This window comes from Amblyomma maculatum, chromosome 4, assembly GCF_055883805.1.
Source record: "Amblyomma maculatum isolate TAMU_Amacu chromosome 4, ASM5588380v1, whole genome shotgun sequence".
In the NCBI taxonomy this organism is placed as follows: domain Eukaryota; kingdom Metazoa; phylum Arthropoda; class Arachnida; order Ixodida; family Ixodidae; genus Amblyomma; species Amblyomma maculatum.
Window position 1 is genome coordinate 102,475,564 of NC_139347.1, and position 25,896 is coordinate 102,501,459.

Sequence of the window (25,896 nt, forward strand, 5' to 3'; positions counted from 1 at the left end):
GCTGTTTTTTTGGCACTGGTGGCGTGATTTCCAAAGTTCGTAGCCGTCAGTGTTTGGCTTAGGACCAATTTCGCAGCCCAGACAAAAGTTTGACAACACCACATAATCAAGCACGTAACCAGTGAAGAGTTCCACCACGGCACCGACGCCTATATGTGATGAGTGTCCGCGCGTCATCCATGTGCCGTCGTAGCACACGGCAATGTTCCCCCTATGCCCAAAACACAAGTCATCGTAGACCTTCGCCACTGCCTGCGCGGCTTGTGCCATAGCGGTCGTGGCGGCTCGGGTAGCAGCGGGTTGCAGTGTGTTCTTCAGATGCCGTTGAAACGTTTTGTTGTGCATCCCACGCCGCGACTACCCCATCGCCGAAAAGATATCGTTCATTGCTGTCTGGCCGTTACCGGTCGACAGCATTGCTCGACTAGCCAGAATATTCAGCTCAAAAGGATTGCACCTTTTCTCGCCGTCAATCCTCCGCGAGTTCCACTCGGCCGCAATCTCACCGCAGTTGTCGCACAGCACGATCAGTTTTACGGCGAGGCCATAGCTCCGGTCGCTGGTAATTAAACGCACGCATCCACGACACGTTTTGCACCGCACGGCATCCAGAAGGATATTCACAATGCTGAGGTCAATTACCGCATAGGAGGCCGTTCCGTCCGCATCTGACTCTGCGGACGCACCACTTGCATCGGCGAACAGCGCGGTCTTTCGTGCCGTCGCCGGCGTCGATACCAGTCTATCAAGCGTAGCCTGCTCACGGGCACTCACTTGAGTTATGTCACTGTTAGTGACAGGCGCGGTATCAATACGTACACGACTGCAGTCGGCACGAAGAACGGCGCCGTTGTCCAGCGGAATCGGAGAAGCGTCGCCGCCCGCAACGTGATCGTCACACAATCCCGCAGCACTGGCACTTGCTTCTTGCACAGTATGCAACGAAGTCGCATTCTTAACGCGTTTCTTTGGTTGCTTTCGCCCGTACTTGTGCAAAGAGCGGTACTTCTTCGCGCCTGGCATGACTCTCGCGTTGCACTAGCGTGGTCGGCAGAAAGACAAAATGGCGTCACTGGGAGTCCGCATTTCAGGGCTAGCTTGCCGGAACCAACCAAACGACGCCATTTTGATCACGTGCCTTAACCGGCCAATAGTAGCGCGCGCTGCATGCTATCTTTTTGTTTGTTTTTTATGGGGAAGGCGGAGCGCACAGGGTTGCTTTCCGAAAGAAAAAATAAGCCGAAAGCGCGCGCTTTCGAACGAGACCAAAATCGCCGCGGTGGAGCGCGTAGTTCTCATGCGCCGGGCGATCGAAATTGGGTGTCGTTTGTCCACAATTTAAAGGGCAGTGGGTGTGGTACTGCATTTTTTAATCGCTATAACTTACTAAATACGCGGGGTATAAGGATGAAAATTTGCGTGCAGATGCGGAATGGTGCGAGGAATACGAAAATGAAAAAATTGAAAATCCGATTTTCAGGCCGATTTTCGGTGCCAAAGAGCCGTGTCCCCCCTTAAGAATGCTCGCATTTTGCTCTCTCGGCTTTATAGGAGATACGCATGGCCACAAACGCAAACGTTTTCTATGAGCTTACAACGAAAATTACGCTCACTCAGCTGATCCGCCATGATATATATTTTGAAATATTTTTGCCTAAATACGTGTTGCCTTATCCTGCTTATTTTGCCTCAGTCGATCTCATTTTGGGACTTTAAACTCCATATACCATGCATACTATATTTATCCAGCTGCTTCATCAGTGTGCGCGGTGCGTGGTTATTTTGTGTATTTGTCAGATAATTCTGAACGAAACTTAAAAGAAAATTCAGATAACCTGCAGGCTATCTGAATTTTCTTTCAAGTTTTGTCATATATAATGCTGCGTGACTTCCAATGCGACGTGTACTCGCTTTCCAGGACCGATGAGTCACCTGTTTATAAACTTGTCACAGGAAAATATAAAAACGTGCTGGTTCCCAAGTCCGGTGCTGTTTCGGGAACATTACGCTTAGCGGTTTGATGTGACCATTAAAAGTGAGCCCCGCCGGGGTGGCGCAGTGGTTACGGCTCTCGACCACTGTTCCCAAAGATTCAGGATCGAATCCCGGCCTCGGCGGCCGCGTTTCGATGGAGGCGAAAAGCAAGGCGCCCGTGTGCTGTGCGATGTCAGTGCACGTTAAAGAACCCCAGGTGGTCGAAATTTCCGGAGTCCTCCACTACGGCGTCTCTCATAGCCTTAGTTGCTTTGGGACGTTAAACCCCACAAAACCAAACCATTAAAAGTGACTGACGTCGCAGGCTGAGGCTTGTTGCCCCTTACAGTGTGAATTGCCCCCTTTAGAGCTTCTTTTCTGTTGTGCTGTAGGAGGGCATAGATGGAGCTGGCGAGAATGAAGGACAATAAATTGCATGTCATTCAGGGCTCCCTGGGTTAGGCCTTTTATATTATTTTCATTGCAACTATAGGTTACAATGTCCCAGCCGACTATAGCCAAGCTTTTAGACAACACTGGAGTGTCCTAGGAGACAGTTGAACTGAAAACTGCCTGCATCACATTCATTTGGGAAAGGAAAGGGGATTGTATAGTAAACACTAATTTACTGACTTTTTAAATTGCTGCCTTGCATGAACAGTGTGAATGTAATGGTTGTAGATTTTCTTGCTATGCGTTCTTGAAGGTGCGATTTGCGTTGATTTATTTATTAGCCTTCAAAGAAAGCTGTCGCATGACACTTCATTAGAGACAAATAGCTTCAGGGAAAGGCATTTTTTTTTTTCACATTGAGTATTCAGGTGCTTAAATGGTCTGCTCCCATGTGGAAACCTTTTGTTACAAGAGTTATCGTTTAAGGTCGGTTAAGCTACTCTGCATATATAGTAGCTTGGCATGAATATTTCATTCGTGTCTTCTTCAGAAGGGCAGCTAGTTAGCCTTGGCTGAAATACCAGAATGCACCAGGTGACTCAACAGCCTGCGGACACTCCATTTTTAAGACCTTGGTTACATTCAACTTGGACACCATGGTATGAAGTATCGGCTAGTGTCTTTTTTTGTGTATGCTCTCTCATTTGCAGTGTGGCTGTTGACTAAACTTTATTTTGCTTGTTTTTTTGTTTGTTTGCAGGTGCAAAGCACGTCTCCAAAGAATGTCGATAATGGCATGTTCTTCATTGATGATCCCCAGGTATTACCCCCCTAACACCCTTTCCCTTCAACCTTTTAATGGGCAGAGCATGGGCTTTTTTTTTGGACTTTGCCCCCTTCTTTTGACATGCGCCATGTGCTCTGCATTTTACCACTAATCTGCTTTTCTTTATTTATGGAGGTTGTTCACGATTTAAGAGAAAGGGCATATATATGGCAATTAAAGGAAGTGCGTAAACGGGTGGGAAAGGTGAACAATTCCTCTCAATTGGTCAGCTGCTGCTGATTGGCACAAGAAATTCTTAGCCGTTGTTGAAACATTATTTTTTTTTTTTTACGTGTAGCCTTATTTCACCCGTGAATAGCCTGTGTTCATTTTATTTGCGTTTCACCTTGGTTGCACGGCCTTTTTCAAACTCAAGCAGCATATCTACTAGCCTGTACAAAAAACGCTTAATTTGAGTTACTGAAGCTATACTATCCCCTTGGACTGCCTTATTGCCATTTGCCCTCAAGCTGCACGAAAAGCTGGCTTGCATCAGTAATAAGTTGCAGTAGCTAATAGTAGTAAAGATTTATTTCTGAGCAGAAATAAGTGTTATAATTGGGTTTTGGTTTTAAAGCATCCAAATCCACATGAACGGATCAGAAAATGCCCTTTTAGTGGTTGTTGCATGATATGCATTGAGATGATCGCCCTATTTCATTTCGGTAGTTTACGGAGATAAGTCTGTAAGAGTGAATGTAAACATCAAAACTTAATATCAGTTTCGGCTTCTCGATTTGGCTCCTTTAAGAATTGGAACGGATTGTGCTTGTTAATGCATCTTCATTCAAGATGGCCGTGGCATGGGTCAGTGAAAAGTAAGAAGGGGCTATGTGTCCTTGGATTAAGACTTCATTTGAAATTCTGAGCCAATTTCTTGTACTTAACATGGTTTCTATAGTGCATACATGAATAGCTCTTTGGCAGCTTTGGCATCTCTTTGGCAGCTTTGGCAGGCTGCTAAACACTACTGTTACAGCTAGATGTTGTTGTATTGAATATTAAAGTTTCTCAGTAAATCTTACAATTTTTTGTAACAAATCTGAGATATTTCACCAATTGCAAAAAAAAAAAAACACTCAAAACAGCCATTGCGCTGTTTTTTTTTTTTTTTTTTTTTTCATGCAAAATGCCTTTATTTAAGCACAAACGAGCATTGCTTCAGCTCGGTTGGCAATGTATCTGCTACACCACTCCTCCCAACAGAGGAAGAGCAACGCCGTTTCAAAGACAGCTTGCATGCTCTACAGTATCAGTGAAAGGGAAATGATTTCGATTTCAGCATCTTTCTTCTAGCAAGCTTTTAATAAGTTTCTTATAGCTGTGGTTCATTAAATATGTATTCTTGGCTACAATTTATATAGTCTTGGATTGATGTTTCACCTTCCAGAAAAATAATACCTACTGTGTGTGCTCGACCAGAGTTTTACAATATAGTTGCATAGCGGCGATGAGTCTTGCAGTTAGAAAGGCAGCGGATGACTTCGCAAAAAAAATCTTAATTTGGCTGACATTCATTTAAGCAGCAACCTTGGCAGCAGCTACATGACAAGCGTGCTTAGCAATTGTTGAAGAAAATCAAACGCTGGCTGAGAACGAATTTGAGAAATCTATGAAACCTGCTACGGTCTTGCATAACTCTGCAGTTACTCGTGCTTGCATTTATTCTAGATAAACATGGTTGCATATCAATAAAAAGCTAAGCTATAAAGCTGCCCTGAGAGCTGCTTGGGGTATACATAATTGATTGTTACAAAACAAAGCTTTATGCCAACCACAATGTCTCTCGTTGTTTATCACTGTGGTGAATTCCTACTAGTAGACACAATTTGCATAGTGTTCATTAGAGCATTGCATGGACATGACGAAAGTGTACAGCTTGGCTTCCAAGATAAATGTGGTGCTGCTTAGAAGCTGGAAAAAAGAAACCAAAGAAGTTGCCTCCTTAGTTCATTGCAATGTACAGTCGTGAGTAAAAGTGGTACACAACATGCAGCCGGTGGGGGAGCTCGGGAAAAACTCATTTGAACGCAGTCTAGCAAAATCTCTGGGTTCGAGACGATTATGATGATGCTTCATGCATGTGTCTGTCCCTGTCGCTCTTGCTAGATGGTGTTCAGATAGTTTTCCCAATCCACTACTGACTGTGTTGTGTATACCACTTTTGCTCACGACTACATTAACGCTATGTTCATGAGGTGGCAGAGGGCATTAATAGTTTTTCGGACAAGCTGTGTCAAATTGTTCACTTCACCTGTGTTGTGTGGTCTCAGGTTCCTGCTTTCCTTGGCATTCGCCAGCAGGTCCAACGGGATGGTTTATGTGGTATTACATAAGCTTACAAAACAGGTTCCTGTTGACGTATATGGAGGGCATTGCACAACTTTTTCCAGTTGATGGTCTTTGTACTGCTCTATCATGCGCTTCCTTTTCCTTCATTCCTTCACTTTCTTTCACTTCACTTCATTGCCGGGTCGCAAGAACTGAATATAAACCTGCAGATATTCTCAGCATGTGCTGTGCACACTTCACACCTCTGTTCCAGAGCATTGCTACATCTCATGTCTCAAGGTCCAAGCGATAGGAAAGCAAATTTTCTTATGTTCCGAGGACTTTCACTCTAAGGCTCAAGAAACGTCCACTAGGCTCTAAGTGGGCCATGCATAGTCGTGCATAGCGGTGCTTGCAGTTCTACAATATAGGTAAACTGTCTAAATGCCTCCTGGGTGTAATTTCTCTCGAATGTGGCTCATTCAGATTCAAGGTTTGATTTTGCATTGCTAATTTAGAGGAAACAGCAGACTTTCAGGAAGCAGAATGCAACGAGGTATATGTTGCTGGGCGAGTTGGTTATTCATTGTCAGAGAAAGAATGCTATAGCAGACGACGGACCAGGAAGAGGACACACACACATGCGCATGTGTGTCCTCCTCTTCCTGGTCCGTTGTCTGCTATAGCGTTCTTTCTCTGACAAAGAATGCAACGAACGTTCCTATACGAGCAGTGCCAGAGTTTGGTTCCAGATGAAAACTGTCTGCTTTTCAGTGGTTTTTTGCAAGGAGTGATTCTGGATGTCACTGTGATCACTGTGCAGAGTTGGCATCTCGTAGACTTATTTCTGCCATTTGTTTACTTGCTGTGGTTGCGGATGGCTGCCACTACATAAATCTGCGAGACTGTTCAAAATGACATTTGGTTGTCCATACCTCTGGCCATGCGCAGAGTGACCAAGCCGTGGAAGGCAGCGCAGACTTTGACGACACGGACTCGTCCTCTGGAGTAGAAGACGACGAAGATGCTGAGGGCTCCGGTCATTCTGCAAATGATGGGGAACTTGGGTCTGGTACAGCAGGTCCAGGTGAGCACTGCGCTTGTTCTGTGCTAGATTTGTGGCATATTTCGTGTTTTTCCCAAAACGTTGCATAACAAAGCCTTTTTTTTTTAATTCGCTGCACTGCAATTAAATAAAAGAAGCACTCGCTGAGGAAAAATTGAGGTCTGCTTTTAGGGTACGGGTTTTGTTAATTTTGTACAAAATAGGACTAAGTCTACATTATTTGCAGAAAAAAAATGAAGCTAGTGGAAACTGTGAAAGGCCAAAACTTGAAATAGAGGTATTGCAGTAGGGACCATTTCTAAATGCCAGCTGAGATTTTACTTTTTGTTTTGATGAATGAATCTTGACTGCAACCCCCTACCGGCTTTCAGCCAGAGACAGTTTGTCTTTCCATCATCATTAGTTTGAGAGATTGACTAGAGCATTTGTTTCTGGTTACCCGACGAAATTATTTAGCCCTCAACAGTTCTAGTGAGCAGTTCGTATTTTATCACTTTTCCACAGCATAGCTCAGGTTTTTGATTTTTCCTTTAACTGGTTACTTACCCTTCAGCCTATTTTGCCACATGCATTTTTACATCGTGATGAATGCATATCTCGTAATTGTACCAGATGTTTCAATGCCGGCATATTACAGACCGCATCTTGTTCCTCAACACAGTGAACTGTGCGATGTATTGGAAAACAGGCAAGAAAAATCTGCGTGGTTAGAGAGCACTTGTTAGCTAGAACGCTAGTTATGCAAGCTTAGTTTCATCTCAAGATGACACTTCATTGTAATTTCTCAAATGACTGGCGGCTGTTTTAAACAAAGTAAAAGAAAAAGCTGATGTGGAAATTGCTGTTCTCTGGCAGCACTAGACATACAGGTGTCACACATAACTACATATTGCCAGGAGGGAACAGATCGTGGTACCTGAGCAGATACCATGAGCTTGTTTTTCAATCGGCTCATTTTTTAATCATCCAGGTCTGTCTCGTAAAAATGACAGCATGTATACAGTGTAGTCGAATGCCACTGTCACCACGCAGGTTGTCTCCTCAGGCCATGTATTTCTCGGCTGTGGAGTACGATTGTGACCAGCAGACACGTTCTGCTTCAGATCGCAGGTTCTGGAATAAGGACTATAGAGACCCTTTGTTGGTGTTGGCGACAGTTGTGGTGTCCCTATAGAATCTTTGTCCTTCAATCTTTTACCTTTTTTGGGTGGTGTGTGAATGGCTCACTGTAGCATGTACTGTTCATACATAGCACCTGTTGATCTAATGCTGTGATGCATGTTCCTCATAAATTCTGCATTGTTTCACTTTTTTTTTCCTTTGAATAGAGAAAAACTAACATTTGTGGCAAACAGCAAAACAAAAAACTATAAAATAGGGAGAGTCACCGCATTTAGCTCTCCCCCACTTGGCTTGGCTATTGTGGGGTTATTTGAAGCAGGCTTGCATACTCTTTGCAAATGTGCGCACTACGCTTTGAGGGGCAGCGATGTGAAGGACACTTCGACCTTGGATTCCTCGTTACAGGCTCTGCCCCCATGATGCAGGAGTACCTGTGCAATGGATGATGGATAAGTTTGTTAGTGCTCGCTGTGGGCGCGTTTTTGGCCTGCAGCCGTCAGCGCGACACGGTGGCCTAGATGGATTGTCTCCTGCAGCTTAGTTTGCTGTGTGCTAATTGGTTCTTACCTCAGCTGCCTTTCTCGTTGTTGCAGTGTTCGTCACGCCCAAAGTCAGAGTTGTCACAGACACAACGCAAGATCCCAAGTCAAAGCCTCTCCCTCCGCTTGAGGTGAGTACGCTCATGTGTTCGTTGGGCGCTGGTGCTTTCTATTTCTAGAGGTCAACTTTTGGCAGGAATTCGGTGCAGAGTGCTGTGTATTCGCACTACAAGTTGGCATGCCACAGAAGTGAGGACATAGAGACCTGCATTTGGTAAAGCATATAGTTTGATAAAAGTTTTCATACATTCTTGTGAACTTGACTCATCTTGACTATTGTCCTTTATGCTAAAGATACACACAGGAAAAAGCATATGGAGGTTCCCAGCCTCTGAAAAATTTCAGTTCTTGTCTGTAAAGTGAGTTGGTGTACTGCATCTGCCTTTGCATTGTCGGGTCTTGTCAACAGGTTTTGTTTGTCGTACAATATATGCTATTATTTCCTTTTCATTTTACCTCTTGTCTCTTCGTGCTTTTTGCTAGCGTTGGGAAGCACACATACTGGTTTTGTACTCCTGGTGTAGCCTTTTCTGACATATCCACACAGCTCAGCTTTCGCAATTTAGTGTGCGGCACCCGGGCGACATGTTGCAAAAAGCCACACAGGGAAAATACTACCCATGGTTAACCCCACGGTGGCTGCTGACTTTGTATGTCTCATAATGCACTTTTTCCCTGCGTTCGTTTACTCATGAAATTTGCAACCTATAAAGGGTTAATCTTATCCCAGCCAATGCAATGGTCTGTTTTTGGGTGGGACATGTCTGGTTGGTTGGTTGGTTTGTGGGGTTTAACGTCCCAAAGCGACTAAGGCTATGAGAGACGCCGTAGTGAAGGACTCCGGAAATTTCGACCACCTGGGGTTCTTTAACGTGCACTGACATCGCACAGCACACGGACGCCACTCCGCTTCGCCTCCATCGAAACGCAGCCACCGAGGTCGGGTTCGAACCCGGGTACTCCGGCACAGTAGTCGGGCGTCTTACCACTGCACCACCCCGGCGGGGTGGGACATGTCTCTTCGCCACATTACACCTGAGGGTTCTTAAGGGGACTAGTGTGAATGCAGCAAAGCTTATGGCCGCTGACAGTGCAAGCATTACAGACGAAGAAAATGGAAAGTTGGGGCAAGAATGCCTCCCGTTTTTGGAGTGTGGAAAGCTTCTCAGCACACCTCCTTCCTTTGAACGAGAAGCATTTGAGTGGAAGAGACCTTTGCAGGGTGTTAAGATTGCATGTTTTTCTGTAGCAAAGGCTCAGGCTGCTCTCACGTCACAGTATATATCCCAGGTGAAAATCTTAACTGGCCTAACTGGTTTAAGGAACACATTCCCAGTTAATCCCAGTTGCGGATCCATTGCTATCCAACTGTGAACCAACTGGCATGAACTGGAAATTTGTTCCTTAAACCAACTGGGCCAGTTAGGATTTTCGCCTATGTGTACGGTAGGATCTCGCAATTTTGGACCTAGTTAATCGTCAGGTACGCAAAAGCAGTGATGTGTCCTTGTTTGAGAAGTTTGGAATCCATGTGGTGATCACTCTCTTTAACATTGTGGCACCTACTTTCTTTTTTTTCCAAGTGTGGTTGCAGCTCTGAATCAGTGTGATTTCATTCATAGAGACTGCCTGCTCTTCATTTGGCAGTGCGCAGATACTGCCTATGAGGCAACACCAAAGGGAGGGGAATGAGCATTCGCGCCTAGACAAAAAAAGGCTCATTTCCAGCTATATTATGAAACCGCGTAACCGAAATTTTCCAGCTGGAAAATGCAAATCCAGCTGGAACTTCACCCGGAGACATGCTTTTCCAGCTGGCAGGGGTATGCCAGAGGAAAGTTTATAAGGGTTCATTTTCATCTGTGTGACAGTTGTGGAGGCTGCTGAAGTTTTTGTAAGGCAGTTTGAGGCACTGCGATAGCACATGATCATTCCTTCTCAATAGTGTCATCTTTTTTTTGTCCTTAAAAACCAGCTGTCAGTGGTTACTTCCTTTTCAATGCTATCTGTACAGCAGGCTGGTAGCAGTTGTAATTGGGCTTCATAATTTTGGTAGCCCGCTGCACTTCTAAAATCGCTTGTGTCTATAATGCAGGTAGTTTCCTTCTCTGCAACCCTCTGACGAAAGATGGTGTTGCTGCTAAAGACTTGGAAACATTTGTTCTCAACTTTTGGAGCTCACAGCATAGAGTGCTCTGAAAAATTTTCGAAAACTGGTTCACAAACTGTAAATGTGGCTTTTTGTCAAACCTGAAAATAAGGTGAGCATGGCCATAGTACACATTGCTGTGCAGATAGATCGAGGCGCACTCTTATAAAGGTTCCAATGCTTTTTTTTATTTTCAACTATGAGCATGGATGTGAAACAAATGTGTAAAACATAAAATGAGCATAGTTGCATTACCATGTGCCAGCACTGAGCAGTCTTTTTGTACCAACTTTAAAGGTAAAAGGCTTGTCAAATCCATAAACTGTTCTCCGAAATCTTCAGTAACACGGAAAGTTGAGCTAGTTCGCTGGGAAGTCGTGTGGAAAAATCGCAGAGCATAGCGGATACGCAAGAACACAAGACGAGCGAGTCATTGGTAGTCTGAGCTCAGTCTGAGCTCTGGTAGTCTGTCTAGTTTTCTTGCTTTTGTTCTTTGTTTTGTGGTGTTTCCGCAAAAGCTTTGAAAACTTGTTCACCACAGTGCCTGCGCCATTTCGCTGCCAAGCCCAGCTAGGAGTGCAGGATTAAACCCTAGCTGTGGCGGCCGCATTTCAATTGACGTGAAATGCAAGAAGCAGTCTTACTGCATGCAAATCGGTGCATGTTAAAGAGCCTCAGGGTGGCCGGCATTAATGGGAAGCCCAAGGTGAGACGTATGTTATAAGTCTGCTTTACAAACTACTAGGCCTGAATGTTATGTACAAAAGCTTCTGGCCTTTAAGGCTGCCTCCAGCATGTTGTTTGTGTTGCAGACGGAAGGCAACGAAATCCCAGACATATCTCCCCCGGTGACGTCCACCAAGCGCCCCGACCTGGCCCACGGACCACCAAGCAGCAATGAGGAAGACAACGAGCTGGGTGCGAACAGGCCCTACTTGGAGCGCAAGCAGGACGATCGGCCGTCCTCCTTTTTTGCTCAGCCTGGAATCTTGGCAGGTGCGTACTGCAGGATTACCACTCTCTGTCATTTGTCTCACGCACTTGCTAGCATGGTGTTCCCTGAAAATCGTAGTTTACTTCGTTCGACACCATTTACACCTAAAACCGCAACCATAATTAAGAAAAGTTGAAAGAGTGAAGTGGCTATAACTACATCATGATGTTGAATTCCACATTAGCACATCTATGCTGATGCAATAAATATGTATGTGGCTGCTGGCTGTGCAGAAAGCACCATATTGTACAGATTGATAACAAGGATAACCTCTGTAGATTACATGCTCTCCTATGCAAGAAACTGGCAAGTAGAGTCCGGGCTTTTGCCCACATGTATTGACGTTTTTTTATTCGCACCTTTACGCACATATGCTGCCATTATAGGTTTCATCCATTGGATGGGGGATACACCATATGTATTAGGGCATGATCATCACTTAAATTGCACATAAGTAAAAGTTGTCCCACAGCAGAACAGGAACACTGGTAAGCATATTATAAATGTCAGATGAGCAGTGTAATTGGCTTTGCATGATGGCAATGTGGTTACCAAAGAAAGAAGTTTGGAGAAGTTCACGTTCATAGCTTGATTGTACTAGCATTTCAGCAAAAGGGCAGGTGGGGGGAGAAGACATGGGCTGAGCACTAAATTCCATATGTTTAATAATAAAGCAGGTGCAACCTATACTGGTTTATTTCAGTCATGTACTGGGCCTGCACTATAGCATAAATGCAAGTCCTAAATTTCAGAGGGGTGAGGATCGCTGAAAGCTTAATGTATGGAAAGTTTCATGTTACGCTTCCATAGTAAACAGTAAATTTTCTTTTTTTTTTTAAAGCACACATTTTTATTAACAAGTTAGTGCATCTGGCTGCGGAGACATACTTCATGTGAGATGACATTGCTGCCACACACAACTGAAATGGTTTAACAATCGGGCTGAAAAGCTTCGAGAAGTGAACTTTGCAGAGTCCTTGGAGCCGTGAGGCAAAGCATGCGGAGCACAGTGTAAAGCTAGCTACGGACATGGAAAGGAGGCGGCGCGGTTTGTTCGCAAAACATGAGCAGAAGTGCAGAAATAAGCGGCGAAGGATAAAAAGCTGCCGAATGTTTGCAGCATTAAGCGGCATGAAGCACGAGGCTGCAGGGGCACGAAGTGGAGGTGCATTCACATGGTGGCGCAGTGTGCGAGGTTTTGTTGCGCCTGGCTATGCCGTGCACATTCCTCAACCATTACCTCTTAAATGACACTAAGACGGTGCAAGACAAGGTTATGTGCATGTTAAAAGCTGGTTTTCAAATGAAATCAAACTGACTGTATTTGCAGCCATGTTGTATTCATGCTAAAGTGCCACCACTTCCATAGTGGTATTCGATAACGTGATTCCAAAATGTGAATTGAAAAATTCTTATAAATTCTTATAAAGACATGGTAAGAGGAGAGTTGCTTCTGATTGCCTTTTGTAAAATCAACAAGACAGTTTTGGTAACCAGCCATTTAATTACCAGACAGCATCTTCAGGCCCTTGACATCACCAACTGATGTAGTAAAGACCCTGATGTGGGCCAGAGTTTTTGCCATTTCAGGTGACTTTACCCGCGAAGAAAGCTTTCAGCAAGCAGCAATATTATCCCAATCCACCTCCTTCACACGGACGCTCTATGCATGCATGCCGCTCTCCTCTAGGTTGAAAACAAACCACCATAAGCCTTAGCTGCTTATGTACAGTTCATGACACAACAGATGACAGCAGCTGTGAAGCACACACACTGCCGTTTTACTGATGCAGTTCACGCCTCATGGAACTGGATCGTGGCAGTGGGGAGTGACTTTCTTTTCCAATCGCCCTGCAAGGGGCATCTGTTAAAGCAAATGTTTCTGTGTACTGTGCAACACCGCAGACACCGAGCACCCACACTTATGGCGCATTCGGATGAGGGGACGAGAGCAGAGGCGCTGAGCAGTACAGAGCCGTACAGGAGCACGCAGAGCGAAGATGCAACTGTCCTTCCACGGGAATGCTCTCTTCGTGTCGAGGGCAGTGCGCCACGACCATGTGACCACACTTCTTCCCCAGCATTCTCCGCCTGCCCGCAGCAGCGGCAGTTGCAAAACCGAGGAGAGGCCAACGCTCCGTGTAGAACAGCTTGTTTTCCATGCCTTTGTTTTCACAGCACGGCAATCTACCTCCTTTGGCCCTTTCGACGCCAGCAGTGACTCTCAAACATACATACAGCACATGAGCAATGCTTTCCGTGCACCGAGCGCAGACTCTTTGCAGCCGGCATTTTGATGCCTCGTTTGCACTTGAGCATTCAGCGGAATGAGTGAGCGAAATCCGCTGCCGCCGACACGCTCCTTCGTTCACACTTCTGAGCCAACATATCGCTGCCTTTGCGGCTTCGACTGCGAGCTCCCGTTAACCCTGGCCTGACCACTCGACTGCAGCTACGAATGCCACGAAAAGCATACAGCTATGCTAAGTGCTGAAGGAAAATCGCATCATCATTCAATGCTTCACTAAATCATGGCACATTTGGCCCACGTAATATGGCAACAAGAGCTTCAAAGTGCTATTTGCAGGCATAGTAAACAAAAGGGTTATATTTGCCGCTTGATACCAAGGACAGCGTCTATCATATTCCAAATGTCATTCTTCCCTATTGCACTAGTCGCCCGACGATAAAAGGCCTCTGATAAAAACGAAAAACTAAAAGGTAATGACGCACCTCAAATACATTAAAAAAAGATTTAAAAAGATTTGTGGAAAAAGACACTCTTAACGCAATTCGAACTCGCTACCACTGAGTCCCTAGCATTTTGCGCTATGAGCTCCCTCCTGTCAAGGCCGTATTTATAATGGAACTTCACGTTTTGAGGGGTACAGGCCCATTGCTGCCGCTCTAAAAATTACTTCTTGTTCATCGGCGCTTACTGCCTGCTCTCAGGACTTGCAACTAAGGTTCTGGATACCTATGCTCACTATATTGTGCACTGGAATCATTTTTAACATGTGACGTTTCACAGCGCTGGCAAATTTAGGAGCGCCGGCACTTCGGTCATACTCTGTTACCGTGGACGTAATTTTTGCTGAACACGGAGCTGTAGCACAAACATTCAAGGAAAAAAGGCCAGCGAAGCTTCAAAACCGGCAAGCGCAGCAGCGAGGACACTAGTTTGCAGGTAACTACAGTAGACTCCCGTTAAGACGAACTCTCTTAAGATGAACCCTCGGTTAAGTTGAACAGTGGAGGTCGTTTGTTTGGTTCCCCATAGAGTCAATGCAAAAAAAATCTACTTAAGATGAACACTTTGCAAACGCTAATCGGTTAAGATGAATTTTAACGACCGGCTGCACCCCACCCGCGCAGCTTACTCGACCGTCCAAGCAGCGCTTCAGCGGAAAGAAAAAAAGGCTTTTCAGTGCCACGACCATCAGTGCCGCCAACGCACACAGACCCAAGCACGTCGGCGTCGGAAATGCGATTCTACGAAGGCGGATGAGTGCCACTGCTCGTCCTCTCCCACCGTTCCCCCGCTCACTCCTTTTGTCCCCGCAGTAGGAGTAGGTTCGCGTTTCGCAGAGAGGAAGAGAGAGAGAAAAAAAAAGAGCATACGCGGCCCGGCCAGCAAAACTAGCGAAACGCGGGAAAAAAAATGGTGAGAAGAAAAAGCAGCCAATGACGTTTCCCAATGGTGATCACGTGATAGTGTCGTCATGCCAGTGCTACCGAGCTCCGCGCCTTTGCTGACCGCCAACGACTCCTGCTACGCAGTGCACAGATCCATTGTTCGTGGCGGGTGTGCGCGTCGTGTCCCACAATTTTCTACCAGGCTGTACGCTGTCACCTCGTGGTGTGCACTGTTTGTTTTCGTGCGTGCCGTGTTCGCAGTGTTGCTACTATGGCTAGTCGGCCAACTACTCGAAAAAAGCCGCTTGAGCTTTGTGAGAAGGCTGAAGGTTTGACCGAAGTTCGCGCCGGCCGGCTTTCAAAGACTGAAATAGCGCGCAAGTTCGGCATCGCGAAAAGTACCGTGAGCGGTATCTTGAAGGACAAAGTGCGGATTACCAGTGCTTTGGAAGATGGTGAGTTTGCGCTGAAGCGGAAGAGGATGCGCACAGCTATGCACAAAGACCTTGAAGACGTTCTGCTTGCCTGGGTGAAGAGAGCGCGCAGTGCGAATTTGCCAGTGAATGGAGTGTTACTGAAAGCTAAGGCGGAAGAAATTGCCCTGCGACTGAATGTCGAGTTTGCATGCAGCGATGGGGGGCTCGACCGTTTTCGGAAAAGGCATGGACTGGCTTTTCGTTGTGTTGTCGGCGAGGCCGCTGCAGTGGATGAAGCGGTCTGCAGTGATTGGAGGCAGAACAAGATGAATGAACTCGTGGACGAATATGACCCTCAAGACAGATACAATGTGGACGAAACTGCGCTTTTCTACCAGGTACTCCCAAATAAAACGCTCATTTGCTGGTGGTGACTTTGTGGCGGGCAAACGGAGCAAGCTTCGAGTAACGGTCCTCATGGGCACAAATATGACTGGGACTGACAAACTAAAGTTGCTGGTGATTGGCAAATCTAAAGCACCACACTGCTTTAAAAACATAAAAACGCTGCCGGTCACGTACATGGCTAATTCAAAAGCGTGGATGACGCAGGCACTTTTCGAGCAGTGGCTTCAAGAGATGGATCGCCACTTCCAGAGACAGAAAAGTTCTCATTGTTGTTGACAACTGTCCCGGACACGGCCACGTCGCTGGACTTCATGCCGTTCGACTGGAGTTTCTACCAGCGAATACAACGGCAAAGCTGCAGCCTATGGACCAGGGAGTAATAAGTAGCTTGAAGAGGCACTATCGTCGCTCTCTGCTGCAAAGGATGCTGATTTGCATGGAGAGCATTAAGGAGTACACAGTTAACCTGTTATGTGCTGTCCACTTACTGACGAGCGCCTGGGAGCAGGTTACTCAAGCCACTATTGCCAACGCCTTCCGCCATGCAGGATTTGTGGCGCTTAGTGATTGCTCAGTGCAGATTGACTGCGATACTACGAATGAGGACCACACTGCGAACTTGGAGGATAGAAGCATTGTTTCTGCGCTGAGCAGTAAGGGTGTGTTCATTGACATCAGTGCGTATGTCAGCATTGACGAAAGTGTGGAAACGTGTAGGGCTGACACACTGGATGCTCCGATTGAAGAAGTGCTTGACCTACCATCGGAAACTGCTGCTGAAAGTGACAGCTTGAATGCTATGCCTGCATCTGCACTAGTTACCTGTGATGCAGCTGATGCCTGCCTAGACACTTTAGTGCAGTGTCGATTTTCACGACAGACACAAAAAAAGACTGGGTAACAGTCAACAGTGCCTGATGCCTTACTACTGCAAAGTGTAGTAGACAATCATTAGTCCAATAAATGCTTGTATTGCAGTTTATTTTCCTGAAAGGCCATTTTATTCATTTGCTTTCATATACGAGGTATTTGGACACGCTCTGCATGCTCAAACATCATTTTTGGAAGCACTCCTGATTAGACGAACTTCTGATAAGACGAACAATTTTCATGGTCCCTTGGAGTTAGTCTTAAAGGGAGTCTACTGTATCTCAGTAGATTCGTATCTGATTCTACTGTACTGTTCTGAAGTTTTTGATTCCTAGTATGTCACCAGTCATGCTTTGGCTAACCAAGTGAAGCCAGTTCCGCGCAGAAACACTGCCAAGCTAAGAAGCTTAGGCGGCGTCTTCAATGGTTACTGATCACAGAACTACTCCATAACGCGACATTAGAGCTTTTTGGAAGTCAGCGATCAGGGGTGACCGCGTCCATGTTTATTCCTGGGTAGCTGCAGAGGAACAGTGGCGGCGGCATCCGGCCGAGGCATCATGCCGGCGCTGCCTCCTCCTTGGCATGTGGCCGGTGCTGCCGCGCACGTCTCTACAGATTCAAATACCGCTCGCAGCTGCAGTGCTGCTGGGCAGTGAAGGGCCTCGGTCGAGGATCTGGGTGCTGTTGAGTCTAAGAATTAAGCCCCTTGGTTGTTTATTTGATGGCCAATTTGATATTTACAATACTTCAATGTAATTTGTGTGGGTGGGACTGTGTCGAGCACTTCTCACGCACCTGCATATCATTCTGCTAAAGAAGCATAGCAGTGGAAAAAATTTCGCTGGTTTGCTGCCCCTAAAGAAATGGAGCTGGTGAGGAAAACGAAGCAGGCATTAGCGGGGCTAGAACCGGGTGGCTTCACCTCTGCCTTGAAATACATGTGCATTTTTGAAGAACACTTAAATATTTTCAGACCCAGATGACCGGCGCCGGCCTCCTTCAGACAGGGTCTGTAGTATTTAAGTATGACTTCGACGATTGCCGGGAGCAAAATCGCAAAGTTTAGCGCATGCAGATAGCGGAGCGGTGTGGTTCCGGCCATTGTGATACAATGTCCATGATTGCATAATCAAGAGGAGGCGCATAAAACTACCGAAAGCGACCGGCAGCTGCAGTTCAGTCATTTGTGGAACAATGTAACCCCTTCAAACTAGTGCAAACATTCGCCACACGAGCTCCTCCACAAAACAATTTAAAATCAACCCTTGGTCACATTGTTTAAAGCAGATGCAATCTGCATCCAGGAGGCACCAGTTGCACACAGTGCCAGTGCGTTTCCCAGAGTTACGCTTGCATTCATTGTTGCTCTGGCAGTGTTGTTGTGCTGTGGAAAGCAAGTGAAGCTACTAACGGAGGAGCGAGTGAAGTATTATTTATAACTGTGCTCGGCTTGAATTTTACGCCATGTAGACAGCAATATGTTCGTGCACAGTTAGTAAATTGCCGCAGCTTCCTGCATTCCTGGAAATTTCCGCCATGCAGGATTTTTGCCGCTCAGTGATTGCTCAGTGCAGAATGACTGCGATACTACGAATGACTGCATTCCTGGGAAATTTCCGTGCATGCTCGGAAAGCGCTGAACGGTGTGCCATTATCCTGAAGCATTAACTAATGCAGCGAATTCACGAGGTAATTGCAGAACAAGTGACAGAAATAGCTTGAAGCAGAGATCAAAAGTGTCACGGGAGACGTAGCAGATACGCGCTGCAGATGTGGGCGGACCCACGAAGCAATAGCAGCGGCTATACATATTGGTTGGCGCGGCCAACAGCGCACTGTGCCTGCGCGTGGGCTGCCCGCTGCCAGACAAGTAAACAGCTTGTGCTTTCTCTGATGAGCTCCAAGTGTGCTCTCCAACGGAATAAATTTTGTTTACAGCAGGAATTTCATGTCTGGCATCTGCTGCTTCAGGTATTTAATTGTACATCACAAGTCCTGTTTTACCTGTAAGACATGAACACAAATTTTTGGCATTGCCTTCGACAAAAAGCTGACTTTCTTCCCCCACATAAACGCTGGGGATCCGATAGAACATGCGTATTGCAGATTTATCATTCTGTTCGCTCGTGCTTGGAATATGGTTGTATAGTGTATGGATCTGCAAGACCCTCGTACCTGAAATGACTGGTCCCGATCCACAACTTAGGTTTGCGTCTATACACTGGTGCCTACAGGACATCGCCAATTAAGTCTTTACAAACAAATGAGCCATCCCTTGCATACCGAAGAACCATTCTTACATTTTCTTACATCCTAAAAATCTATTCATTACCGAAAGACCTTTGTTACACAACAGTTACACTACCCGATGTTGCGCATTGTCCCCACCCACTGCCGCTCTGGTACAGTTTCCCCGATGTACAGTGGACTCCTGATAAATGGAACACTTTCTGAATCCCCTTCAAGTTCCGTTTAAGAGAAGTTTCATTTAAGCAAAGTATACATATTTCGTGATGCAAAACTTTGTTTAAAGTCTCCTTACACAAACAGCAGTTCTGATAGAGTATGCCTCATGAGTGTCATCCGCGAGAAGTGACACTTCTTAGCGAGACTCTGTGGGACACCGTGAGATTGCGCAGTCATCACCTGGGGACGTCATCTGCCATGGCCGCGCATGATTCACATTCGGTCATGTCTCATCCAGTTATGACCGATGACATCACTAGGTGATTCACGCATGAACTAATCTGGTCCCGCCAAGCATCCAATCCAGGCATCCATGGTGTGCCTTTTATTTCGAACTTTCTCGAACGCTGCACCACACAACGTACAGAAGCAGACTCAGTAAAGCTGGAATAGGCGGCGTTTCAAACAAAGGCTTTCTTCTCGTTGTAATTTAGTGGTTTAAGTTGTCTTGAAAACATTTCACAAGAATACTTAGCACTAAATGGAAAATAGTGTGCAAATTTTTAGCTTTTCATATAAAATGCTGCATGTGCTCTTGGAATTGCCTTGGTGCAAAGAAAAAAAATCGCAAGAAAACGGTGCAGCTACCTCAGTGTATCTCAGTGTATATCCATTCTAACTGTTGAGTGCTGCACGCAGTCTCCGAGGTTGTACAAAAAATAAGCGAGGGCATCGAGAGCAGCATTGTTTACACTCGATCTCTGAACACCTCAGTTGATTCCCAAATTCCAGTGACATCGTTGACAATATACATAACTCACTTGTAGGCACAGCACAAGGACACGTGCAAAACTTCGCTGGGTTCCAAGCCACTTTGGAATTAATGGCAATCAAGAAGTTGATGTATGAGCTGTACAAGCTTGACACCAAGAAATCAAAGAAGTTAAATCTCGTATGTTTATATCCAAAGCTAGAAAAACTGAGGAAGAGGCATTCTTCGCTGTTTCATTCGGAATGCATGCATTTTCACCCTTTACTTGTAGGGGAAAAATATGGGGAACGCTGAAGCTCTGCTTGAAGGGTATGATGAAGTAGCTTTAAGGTTCTTGTCTGTGGCTTCTCTTGCTCTTCATAGTTCATGTATATGTCGTCTCTGCTTGCTTAATTAGCTGAATTTTGGCCTGTAATTTTTCATGCATAATTAGCATACAGTCCTAAGTTACTGTGTTAACCAGCTACAGGTCGTAAGTGCCCACCCGACGTTGATATAAAGGCCCACTCTAGCCAAGCCCTATGACCTTACGTGTGTAGTGTAAGGCCTTATTAACATATGCCTGACTTTGTGACATAGAGCATTTAGAGTTCAATTCTTCTCACCGCCCCACCTGAAATGAGCAACTAGAGTTGGCAACTCCTCAACTTAGTGATGCCTTGTAGTATTTCATGTCACATAACACCACCTACTAGAGCCATGCAAGTAATTTTTCCCTCTCAAACTTGCACCAGGTTTTCTTCAGAAGGGGGCCTTAATATGCACTTGTGGGCATTTCGCGGCGTGCCTCTTTCTCTCCCTCCTTTTTTTTTCTTCTGTCCGCACGAGGCAGCGGAGGTGGCTCAGCTACAGAGCCAGTAGCAGGCCCGTGTATTTTCTTTTCCTTCTTTCTACAGCCATAACCACATGTCTTGTACTTTTACATTTTTAGTAGAAGCAGAGGTTGTCAACAAACTGATTTTAAACATTTTAAAAGCAATGAATTCCACATTGCAGTTGGTGCATGATAGCCTTGTTCCACACTTCAGTCTCATTGAAGACAAAAAAAAGGGTCATTTCCAGCGGGATTATGAAACCGTGCATCCAAATTTTCCACCCGAAAACATGCATTTCCAGCTGGAATGGGTACACCTGAGGAAAGCGTACAGTGCCCATTTTCATCTGGGACATCTGTCACTATTGCATCTTTGCAATAAACAAAGCAGTGTTGAATTGTTACCCGTATGTGATGTGAATGGCAATCAAGAAGTCTTTCTTTTTTTTGTACCTTGTAAAAATCTGCATAAACTGAAACCGGCATTTTGTGGACATATACTAGCACATATCAAGCCAACCCACAACGCACAGAATGGTTAATTGGTGAAGGAAAAAAAACTGAACTTGTGTCGTTATTAAGTGTCACCGAAAATAAGTTAAATGAAAAATGGACTGCTAGAAAGAGTTTAGCAAAATATCCTGCTTGCTTAAATCCCCATAAGTAACGATTGTCGCGAAAGTCCGAGGAAAAGTAGGTAAGGAACTTAATTTCTTCTCAGAAATTTAATCCCTTCACACCTAACTTTGGTGTACCATGAATCCACAACCCTCTACTACAGCGTCATACCCTGCAGGTCACTTCGGGACATCCTCACAATTGCACGTTGGCTTGTTTAATTTGCCTATAAGCAAGAAAGCTTTCACTCTCAGTGTATGCAAACCTCACTCATGTGGAGACATGTCCTACAATTTTGTGTGGATCTCTGCAGCTAGTTGATCTTTGGAAACTAACTGAAGTGGACTCGGGCCTTTCGGCAGAGCATCTAAGATGTCTCCTTACTATTTCTTCTCCATGCAGCGGTGATCGGTGGTGCCGTCGTGGGCCTGTTGTGTGCCATCCTGCTTGTCATGTTCATCGTCTACCGGATGCGCAAGAAGGACGAAGGAAGCTACGCCCTGGACGAACCCAAGCGGTCACCGACGGTCAACTCTTACATGCGCAGCAGCAACAAAGAATTCTACGCTTAGACAGAGGAGAGACTGCTTAGAGATGTGTGCGCGAGACACATACTATGCCTTCTCTTTCCACCCCCCCCTCCTTTCCTTCCCCCGCCTTCGCCTACACTGCTCGCGCAACACATCCATTTGGGGGGGTGCAAGAGGTGCATACAATTGCCCGACCGTCGGAAAGCGTCGAACGACTGCCGCAGCATCCCTCGCTGCTACAAGAACATGCAAGGAAGAATTTGTGTGGGTGTTGTCTCGTTTTATCTGTTTCCCTCCTTCAGACTAGTGTAACTTTTTAACATGGATTTTTTCCTCACCTCTTGTTCCTTGACAGTTTTAGTGTCATTTTTTTTTTTTTTTCAAAAAGTTTTTAATTGTGTTGAGTTTCCTGTGCCTTATATAGTTGTCAGTTAATGTAATGACATTTTTCTTACATTGGTTGACCTTTTTACACTGAATGCTTTCCCGACCAGCTTTTTTTTGTGAACTGTAGTCGGCAGCATTCAAGTTGGCATTGCACGCATTAGTGTGAGCTTGGCAGTACAGGTCTGTCTGTCTGTCTATGCGTGCAGTAGCATTTGCTTGTCCGGCACTCGCAAACGCCTTTCTTCCTTCTAGTGCCATTTATTTATGCCGGCTTACTTAGACGTTCAGCTCGCGACAGTTAATTTAATCGCTCACACCCACATGCCAGCTTTTGAACAGTAAGAAAAGGCAATGTGCTAGTGTGTGTATGTGCGTGAAGGGCTTCAGACAAGCTGTTGGACACTGCAAAAAAGTCCAGAAAAACAGAAAAGGGGAAAAAAAACTCTTTGCTTGAAGAACCCAGTATCACAAGTCTGTCGCGAGGCAGAGGAAAAAAACTCGATGGAGCCAACTTCCCTTCGCTGCAATAATTGGTGAAACCAAGTTTTGAAGTTTCCTTTCTTTCCGAACAACGTTGCTGGGAAACAAACTATATTGTACACATTCCAGCCGCTGTTGGAATTGCATCAACCCCTCCATAGTCTGGCTTGGTAACTCCGTTCCTTATGCTAGCTAAAGGCATGTAGTCACTCTGGCATTTTTTGCATCAAACTGGCATTGATGTGCTGCTGCTACAAGTTGTCATTGATCCATGTGCAATTTCTTTTTCTTGTTTTTTTCATATCTGGGAGGGTGCGTTGCGTCTGTCGAAACGTTTACTCCAGTGTTAATGTAACGTTTTCGTTGGCGGAAGCACTCGGTGCTTTTGCATCTTTTGAGTTATAATAGTTAAGGCCCCAATGCTCGCTCCCCTGCCATGGATGCACGTTGGCAAGCTCCGAGAGGAGGGTCTGCACGTGTTCAGACCAATAGTGCGTTTATGTGCGTGTGTAAAGTTTGTGTGTGTGTGCCACAGAGTGCAAAGTATAATGTAGTATTTTCTTTTTTTTTTTTTTTTTCACTGTTCTTTGCCACCTAACTACTTTGTACCATGCATGGTGTTGTCCAAAGGAAGGCCTGGGAACCTGTTCTTTACCTGTTACATGAATTGGTAGTTGTTTTTGTAACGCTGAAAAAAATAAGCCTTATTTTATTCTTTCGAAGGCACCATTTGTGGCGAGGCGGAGAGGCATTTTGCATTTGCTTGCCCAATCAACATTGGTCCTATATTGGTACTGTATTGACAAAGCATGAGTCCTATGTTAGTCAGACATTACCAACACAGTACCAATATTGGGCCAATAGTTTGTGCTGCCTGGGTAATTTGATCCTTCAAAGATATTGGCGCAGGTAAATTAAGGCGGCAGCGGTGCCTGTTACTACAATGTCAAAAAGCCATCAGTCTGGTAAAGTAGCCCTTGGTCAGTTCTTCTCAGCGTGGCTGGACCTAATAGTTCTCAGCCACTCTCGGCATGCATCAGCAGCCTTCTGCAGCCCAAGACTTGGTGTGGAGTCTTTCTTTTCCACGTTGACCCCCGCCGAATGCATGTGTGATGTTTTTATACAGCCCCTTGCTTTTTTTTACTATGCAGTGTACAACAGTACACATACGGGATGCGTCGGGGAAGAACTGCAGCACTGCACTCTGTTCGTAAGTGAATGTTGTGCTAGTAGTAAAAAGTCGGTCTAAATAATGGAATGTCGGTGCGTGTATCCTTGAGAAGACAGCGTTTCAGTTTTTACAAATGGGCACCTGTCACCCGTCTTTACGGTCTGGGCCTGCAGTTATGCATCTAGCAGCTTGTTTTTATAGCGGCACTGCTCTAGTATTTCCTGCAGTTCTCCTTCTGTTTGTTTTCTTGAACACGATTCACTTCCAGCATGTGCGAGTCTTGAACGGTGTTCTCCTCCTCCTCGCTGTGTGTTTTGCGTTTGTTGTACATACTTCACGCGAGCCGAGTCATCCATATGTCCTGAATGAAATGAACGCAGAAAAGAACTGAACGGCCGTGGGAGTGTCCAGTACGAAGTCTAGCGTGCCTCGTGCAACTTCTGCCTTGATGAAAAATGCTTTGTACTTCATTCTTTTCCTCTTCACTTTCTTTTTATGTGCTGTGCCTGTTGTCTGTTTTAGTGAGTAGTGTTTAAAAGGAAGCCTGTAAATACTGTACACTTCTCCGAAATTGCTTAAGAGGTATCCAAGCTTGTGTCTTGAACATTGCGAGAGTAGTAGTATTCTTTTATCAAACTTTTGTATGTGTGACCACTGGGTGTTCTAGCAGTTTGTATGTCTTCATTAAAAGTGGGGTCATCAAGAGCAACTGGTTTTTGAAACCTGCGGTGATTTGACCCCAATTTGTAATTTTTGTCTCCCCTGTCAGATGCCAGTCATTACCTATTTTTTTTCATTTAAGTATGGCAGTTTGTTTTGCATGGTGTTCAGTAGATATGCTGGAAACTGTTTTATTCCTGTGTCTTTATAAGAACTTGCCCCTGTTTCAAACGGCGTTTTTTCGAAAGCTAGTTTACTGTTCAACAATATTTTTTTTTCTGTATCAGTTCTTTATGATCTTGCCAACCTTCGCAAAATGCAACTCTCCTCCTTTCCATAATCCAGATTCCATTTCTTTAGACCATTTTTTTCCCCCACTCACTGCTAGAATCTTAATATATTGTATGCAAAGAGTGAGTGTTGTTGTAAGGTGTTTTCACATCCACATGCAACTGCTACGAAGCATTTTTTTTTGTACATGTTTAATTTAAGACGCATCAAGACCAAACAGTAGCTTCCAAATGTACCAAATCTGTGGTGTCTACATTAGTCATCTTGGTGGTCCTTTGGCACATGGGCTGAAGGATTCGGGAGAAACACTGGTGTCTACCTTGTACTACTGCAAAAACATTTTTGTACAGAACTTTTCATAGTTGTCAATACAATAAATTGATGGATTTACAAGAATGCTTTGGTGTCCTTGGAAAGCAGGAGTCTTTTTAAGAGTTGGGAGAATATGTTGCAGAACAGTGGACTGGAAGTTTTCAGTCGGCATGCCATTTAGCTATGGGCTACGAAGTCTCCCTAAGTGTCAACAACAGCATTGAAGACCCAGTTCTGCAGAAAATATGCCGTCGATGGCATCAGCGTCAATGTTGCCAAGTTAACGGTTCTCCTGCTAAGCGGTTTTTACTGTTCAGTGGCAAAAATTGTAATGCAGGAGGCGGGATTTTTAGCGCTTATGTCTGCTTGCTGTCTATTTTGCTGGTTTTGGGCGATTTTAAAATTCGTTGAAATAGTACAGGATTTTTAAAATTGTATTCATTTGTACAAGAGAACATTACTGAGTGCATGACATCACTGAGATGTTAAGGGGGCGGATAGTCAAGTGCGGAAATGCAAGAATTAGAGCAGTAAGTTTCGAGAGTAGATACTGCAAGTTCCAAATGCAAATGAATGATCTTTGGTTACAGTTGTCGATGCCTCAAAATTAGTAAGAGCTATGAGAAATAATTGCTGCCATTCAGTTGCAATGAAAGAAGCCCACTCTCATCAGCTGAAAAAACTGCGTGCAGAACAACTCCGAGACAAACTGAATAAATACAGTGATG

General features: G+C 45.1%; 1 protein-coding gene across 1 annotated transcript in view; it reads left to right on the forward strand.

The window, feature by feature from the left end:
* Sdc (Syndecan) overlaps positions 1-25,252 on the forward strand; it is a 107,657-nt gene extending 82,405 nt beyond the window's left edge. The window contains exons 2-6 of the mRNA XM_084602325.1: positions 3,128-3,187; positions 6,416-6,551; positions 8,246-8,322; positions 11,213-11,396; positions 21,740-25,252. Coding sequence (XP_084458451.1) covers positions 3,128-3,187; positions 6,416-6,551; positions 8,246-8,322; positions 11,213-11,396; positions 21,740-21,909 — 627 coding nt within the window. The 3' untranslated portion in view covers positions 21,910-25,252. The remainder of the gene's footprint in view (positions 1-3,127; positions 3,188-6,415; positions 6,552-8,245; positions 8,323-11,212; positions 11,397-21,739) is intronic.
* Positions 25,253-25,896: the final 644 nt, after the last annotated feature.